The 7,191-nt window shown below is 33.4% G+C and overlaps 1 protein-coding gene across 1 annotated transcript; it reads right to left on the reverse strand.

Annotated features, from left to right (window-relative positions):
• Window positions 1-1,284: 1,284 nt before the first annotated feature.
• LOC110923030 (axial regulator YABBY 5) lies at window positions 1,285-5,811 on the reverse strand. Its single transcript, XM_022167219.2, has 7 exons — window positions 5,429-5,811; window positions 5,179-5,334; window positions 4,957-5,077; window positions 2,319-2,367; window positions 2,128-2,203; window positions 1,677-1,757; window positions 1,285-1,522 (listed from the first exon to the last, which is right to left on the reverse strand). Exons 1-7 carry the CDS (start codon window positions 5,555-5,557, stop codon window positions 1,451-1,453), a joined length of 684 nt encoding a protein of 227 aa, XP_022022911.1. The 5' UTR covers window positions 5,558-5,811; the 3' UTR covers window positions 1,285-1,450.
• Between the last annotated feature and the right edge of the window lie 1,380 nt (window positions 5,812-7,191).

Raw genomic sequence — 7,191 nt, forward strand, 5'->3', positions numbered from 1 at the left:
GGTATGGTTTCGTAATCGATCCTCCGAAAATCGAGACCTACAGTTCATTATCGTATATTTGATCAAAGTAAATATGGAATCCACTTCCAATACTTGTGAATCCAAGTCTGATGTTAATGATCATCGGACGAGTGTTAATCCTCCACACCCAACACATGACGGTGAAATTATCGATAAACCCCGTTTGGCTCAAGAATCGAACTTAGGTTTTCCTGGGTCTCCTATCATTGCCCACCAGTGCCTCATTTTGCACCAAATGGGTGTTAAACCTACATCTCTTAAGAGAAATTCAAACTTTCCACCACTTAATCTAGAGATTATTAGCGAATAAATAAATCCAATATCAAAGAAAGTCTATTGTCATATCAACACTATCATAATTATTACAAATGTCCCCTTATTATCAAAGTCTTAAGTCCAGTCAAAGTAAACAACATATTGACTATATTGACTATGGAGCTAGCTAGGTGAAATTAGAAAAGAAAATTGTAACTGAGCTATTATATTCGGTCAAAATGATTAGTATAATAGACCTAGTTAAAGTAACTTAAACAATCAACAATCTAAAATAAAATTAAAACTATTAAAAAGATTTTATGGGATGGTTATTTTTGTGACTTATAAACCGTTTACTCACACTATTTTTCACGTTCCGTCCACACACGAGTCGGTTATTTGAGTTATGTGTCCGTGGTCACTAACGGGTAATGGCACCACATGATCATATTGCCTATTGAGATGTCAAATTTATGAAAAGTGTGAAATATATATATCTGACCGTATATTTCAAATCTTTGTTTCTTCGTTAACTTCTAAAAAGATGTTTTGAATCCGCAAAAGATTCAAATGATGACACCATGCTGAACATGTTGAAACAGATATTGGCAAAAAAAAAAAAAAAAATCAAATTCTCTTCTTGGGTGTTCTTTTTCATGCTTTTTTAGGCAATCTTTTTCAGTAATTTACTTTGTGGTGGGGAAGAAGAGAATAGCTTTTAGGTAATTCCTAGAGTGCTAAGATCATGACAAAAGTTGCTTACATGCTATGCGAATTGTAGTGGTGATTCCCTGATTAACTCTGAGTATTAATAGTTCATGTTCTTAATCATGACCAACATTTTATACTGGCTTATATGGTATATACCAATATACCATATGTTTTAGCTAGTTCTGTTAATTGGTTAACGTAATAATGTGGAGAGAGATATATATATATATTTTTTTCTGAACGGCAAACTTCATTATATTAACGAAGGACCGGCCTAGCAAGAAACTAGAAACGGGATTACACCAAAGAACATCTACATTACACCAATTGGAGAGAGAGAAATCTATCTGAAGCATAAAGGAGTGTGATCTTGGAAACAGGTACTAAATTAAAATTTGAAGGTACAAGGTAGATAAGCTTCATGTGCTGATAAAGCTAATTAATTAAGTAGGGATTAGGGTCACTAGTAAGGAGAGACGCCCACGTTTGCAGAAGCAAAGAAACCATCTTTCATGAAACCACCATCTGTGTGATCCTACATGCATTAAACGTATCTTAGTTAATGTTGCTTGCAAATGTTATATAGATTTTTATTTTGTATTTATTATTTATTTATTTATTTATTTTTGCATTTCAAGAGTCATTGCAACGTGGAATCATATAATAGAGAAATGATATGAACAGTGTACCTGTTGACGCATGCTGCTCTTGTTCACAGCACTCATCTGATCAGGCATCAGACCAAAGTGAATGTGTGGAAAGTGGGCCCACTGGTGGAACAACAAACAATTATTTCTCACAAAAAAAAAAGCTTTTCTTTACACTATTTAACCTATTTAATATAATTAAACAAATCCTTAAACCCTAGTTTTTCTTGCCAATTAAAGGGCCCTCCTAAAAAGATATTAGTGTAATTTTTAAATAAAAATCTCGATTGCACTTATTAAAAGTTTCCTTAAATCCTCCAGTAACCTTCTAGAATATAAATTATGAGTTCGCCACTGATTACTAGCAAGGTTAACAATCAACGACTCTTGCTTTGTATACATAAAAAATGAAGAAAAAAGAAAGAAAATAAAGCCTAAAAGTTGTATATATTTATAATGAAGGTAAAAACCCTAAAGAGGAGAGAGAAGTTACATTCTTAGCAGCAGCACTGAAGGCTTCTCGATGACTAATGTCAGGATTCCCAGCTTTGATCCTTTGAATCTCTTCCCTACAATTTAAGCATCTGACTACGTTATATTCATATTTTTATCTCCTTTTATTAGGATGTATATCTTTGAATATGGATATTTCTAGAAAAAGAAAAGGAGATATCGAAAGCTGACTTGATGAATCGATTGTAGGCAGAGGGGACTCTTTGTCTCTTCTCTGGAGCTGACATGAACAAAAACAAAAATATCAAATTTCACTTTCTACTGTGTGTTTGACTATGTGCACCTTCCATCACTCTTTCTTTGTGTTTTGTCATTTTATAATAATTTAAGAAAAATATATAAGGAATGATGGGGGTATCTATACTGTCACCTCATCCATCCTTTCTTATTTTCCTACAAACTATCAATGTCAAATCTGTTCAAGTTGTGTGCATTCCCTAAGTTACTTCCTATACAAATAAAGAAAAAGAGATGATTGTTATAATTATACTTCATTTATTTTAAAGTATGTGTAAAAGGAAAGACATTTTTTAAAACTTAAATGGTATATATACAAAGAAAAAAAAGGTATTAATCAAGTTTATGAAGCAAATTTAATCTGATCTACTAGGTTGATTTTTATGTTTATGAAGCATATATGTTAATGAATACAAGTAATTTATAAGAAAACTTTGTTTTTATTAACTAGGCCATATGATAGATGGTAATTCACATGATCATTAAAATATTTTACGGTAACTATTTAATCTCTAAGTGGGGGTCAGGGCATTCGAAAGATGGAGCAAAGGGTTTGGTGGGTTCAACTTGAACACCGCCGCAAGCATTTTGATCTAGCTAGTAGATAGGTGGTTCTAAGACTAGAAGGTATGGGGGCCGGCTGAGGCCCGGCTAGGACCGCGCCGGTCCCCCACACCGTCCCCCTGGGGCTCGGCTCGGCACACCCGGCACCCCACAGCCGGGGTAGCCGGTCCTCCTTTCTTCTCTTGCCTCTCATATATACCTATACATACATACATATATATACATAAAGGGGTTCATCCCCCACCCCCTAGGTCCATCCCCTCCAAGCCATTCCTACGTGGCGTCGACGTGGCGCCTCATCCCCTCCAAACCCATCCTCTCCATACCCTTTATTCTAAGGGTTCACGAATAAGTTCCTAGATGGAGTGGATATGAGAGTTGAAAGGAAAAGACAAAGCAGATATGCATTGGGAAGCGTGATGGTTTACTAGAACACCGCCACAACTAATTTGATCTCGTTGGGGTTTAAGTAAGGCAAATGAGGTGTCAGAGTATAATTAGTTGATGATGAGGGTTCACAAGTGAGCTTTGACTCCTCGTCCCACTAACCGAAAAATGGATGTTCAAATAGACTTGTATATTGTTATAATTTTTAAAATATTGAAAGGCGTTCACTTAGGTTTTTTTTGGTAATAGTTACTATAGATATTCAAGTATTATAGTGTGAAATTATATACTTGATCATATATGTATGAAAATAATAGATAGCATACAAACAAATTTACTAATAAACATGCCCCATGATCTTTATGTAACGGCATGTTGTCTTTTTTTACCCTTGTGTAGGTCTCTAATCCCTATATATCAAAACAAAGCTAAATAAATTTGTAGACGTCAACGTATCTAGTTTGTTTACACTGTCTCTTTATTTCTACTAATTAGTAAAAATCATAATAGGATAATTATGTATTACTCTTTTTGGGGAGAAAGTCTTTACTATAGTTACTTTTTGCAATGAATAAATAAATAGAAGTATATATAAGTCATTTTAGTTCAAAAATATCTTTAAAAGAAAAAGAAAAAGAAAACAGATTAAAGGTTTTTTTAAGTGTATTTTAGTACATGTGAATGCAGTTAATAGAGCTGGACATGAATTGGAAGTAAAAGAAAATGACTAGTGAGAGAGAGAGAAAGAGAGCATAAAAGTGGCTTTTGATTTTAAACTTGATCTAGGAGTATGGAAGAATGAGAAATGGAAGCTTTTATTGCTCCCTTTAAACATCACTAACCTATCAAACAATTAATTCTGTTAAAAATAAAAATAAAACAATTAATATACCTGATTTACAACTTTTCAATTAAGAACGAGATCCAGAAGTAATCAATAATTCTAACGTTTGAAGTGAATTTCGCGCAAAATGCTAAAAAGCGATCATATTTAAAAGAGAACTCATGCAGAAAATAACTAGTAATTATAAAGGTATATACACTATCTTCTAAGATTTTGTAAGAATTGGTTCAAAAACTTAATAAAAATTGCGCCTATGTGTTACTCTTGTATTCTACTTTTTGTAGTTCATATGCAAGAGATTGTGGTGGCACCAAAACTTTAAATTATCTCCCCTGTCTTGTTATGAGAAGTAAATTACTATTTAAATACTTACAATATGTAAAATGTTGGTAAAAGTAGCATATATAGCAAATGAAGGAAAAACGCAGCATAAAAAAATCTATCAAAAAAAAAAAAAAAAAAAAAACATAATAACATCTACTCAACACGAATATTCAGTGTGATCTAAACATTTAACGTCACTCTTTTTGTTTTATCCAAATAAGTTTTATTGTTTTTCTGCTTAAAAAGTTTTTGTTAAAATAACAAGGATAAGGTCAGGGGAAGAAACAACAAAACTCATATTCCAAAGATTAAATTTGGACAATTCAAGGGGTAGTTAAATAAAACAATTCATATTTTCTAAACTTATCAAGAATGTAATTCATACTTCCATTCATGATCAGCAGTATTTTCATTAAAGTTCTTAAATAAAAACACAGAAGAAATTTTACTTACGTCTGTTTGTCACTTGGGGCTTTGGAAGCTCCTTAAATCCACCCCGGGAAGTAAGCGAAAAATCATTCGGGTAGTTCTGATTGACCAGAAAGTTGGAACTCCCATTGGAAACTTGATCATCCTAAGAAAAGAATTAAACATTTAGATTACTTCTGTTTATACAATTATACCCACATACGTAATAAAATTTTGAAGAAAAATAAACACAATGATATCAATTACCAGAAGTGTATGACTAGAAGGAGCAAACAAGTTATTGTGACCAAAATGAAACTGGTTCACTGATGGTGGCAGCACCATGTTCATTGGCAGGAGAGTAGTGCAGTGACCACACCGGACTGTCACCGTCTTGAACATGCTGGTGCAAGGAACACTCACCTGAAGTTCATGAAAACAGTAAGAAAAAAAATAGTTAACAACAAAACCCTACTTGAGAAGATAGAGGGAAAGTTAAGTTCAAAGTTGAGAATACCGCGAGGACAGTGTCACAGTGGGTGCAGTGAACATAGTAGAGCTGATCAGAGCATGAAGGGGGAGGGGGGAAGTGGTGGAGAAGCTGTGCTACAGTAGGAGAGGTTGAGGAACTGGATGAGAGAGACATGTTTTGGTTTGGTTTGTTTGGAGCTTTATGTGGGGTGTGATATGATATGATTGATTGATTGATTTGAGTTGAGTTGAGTAGATTGATGGTATTGAATTGACAGATTAACAACCACCTTGGATCTGCTTTTGGGGGCTTATGAGTTAAGTTGAGCAAGAAAGGGGGAGCAGATAAGTGGTAAAGAGACGTGGGTGCAGTAGAGAGAGAAATATAAGGGCACAATTGGCAGTTTGCCTTTTCTTTTGGGCGCTTAATGGAATTAGTGGGTTGGGTAAATCACCATGCATGGTTTGCAACTTTGCATGTTATGGATACTTATACATATCTTGGCATATTAGCCTGTCATATAATTTACTTTTTATCATCTTAAAATCAATGCAAGACCACAGTGTTGTTATTCACCACAAAACCCCATTCACATACAACATATTTTATTTAAAAGTTAACTAGAATATAACCAAATAAACGCAATACAAATCAGATATCCTTAGGTGAACAAAACCATCAGTGGCCCCTCGGTGAAGGTTTTGGCCGCTGATAATATGTTTGTGAAGGTCTATGGAGAAGGACTTTGGGTAAAGACTTTACCGACAGTTCTTACCGAGGGATCACCAACGTGCAAGTATCACTAACGGATATGATTCCTAACGGGGCCCATGGTCGGATGCCCTTGGTAACATTACCAACAAATAAATGATAAATAGTTTCATTGATGAAACATTCAACAACATATCATTTATCGAACTTGGGGAAGGTTTATTTGAGAAGAAAAGGAAGAAAAGACATATTAGTAAAATATTATTTCATTTATAACTTATATTATTAATTTTTCTCTGTTTAATTAATTAGTCAACTAATCATTAATTATCCTACATATAATCTACAAAACCTACACATATAAAAAGTTTCCTACATATACCTTACACATTATAGAATTTTATCCTACACAGTCGAGATTTATCCTACACACCTCGAAATATATCCTACACAACTCGTAATTTATCCAACACAACTATTAATTTATTCTACACTTTAAATTAAGTTGTTTTTTTTTAATTTGGAAAAAAATATATATATTTTGAAAAAGAGTTACACATTTAATTTAGTTAGTTATTAAAAGCGAAGAATACAATTAATGGTTTATTTAAGTTACCAATATACCCTTATATTAAAATTAAATGCAAATATTAAATGAAGTAAAATGAAGCATTCTTATTGGTTGAAACTTCTTCTTTTGTCTTCTTACAAAAAAATTCTTCTCTTATGAACCCTCCACTATCGAACTTTACCAAATCATTAACGATGAAAGTACTCGGGGATATCGATTTACTATAAAAAAAATTAATGGTATTTACCATTGTTGCAAGGCAAATAACAATTAAAATAGTTGGAAATACAAGATTTGTATCAATAAAATTCAAAAACTAATATATAGAAACGAGATTAGGAGAGAACGCACTAAAGTGTGAGAACGGTGAAAACGAATCCATATCGAACACGTGGCGCGCGATATTATTAGGGCGGAGGGGCTTTTTGTCTTTTTATCTTTCCTTTTTCCATTTTTTGTGTGTCACAATACAACTTTATTTTTGGCGTATAAGATTTGTTTGGCGTTTGATTAGATTCAATAACTA

The sequence above is a fragment of the Helianthus annuus genome, chromosome 17 (assembly GCF_002127325.2).
Source record: "Helianthus annuus cultivar XRQ/B chromosome 17, HanXRQr2.0-SUNRISE, whole genome shotgun sequence".
Classification (NCBI taxonomy): domain Eukaryota; kingdom Viridiplantae; phylum Streptophyta; class Magnoliopsida; order Asterales; family Asteraceae; genus Helianthus; species Helianthus annuus.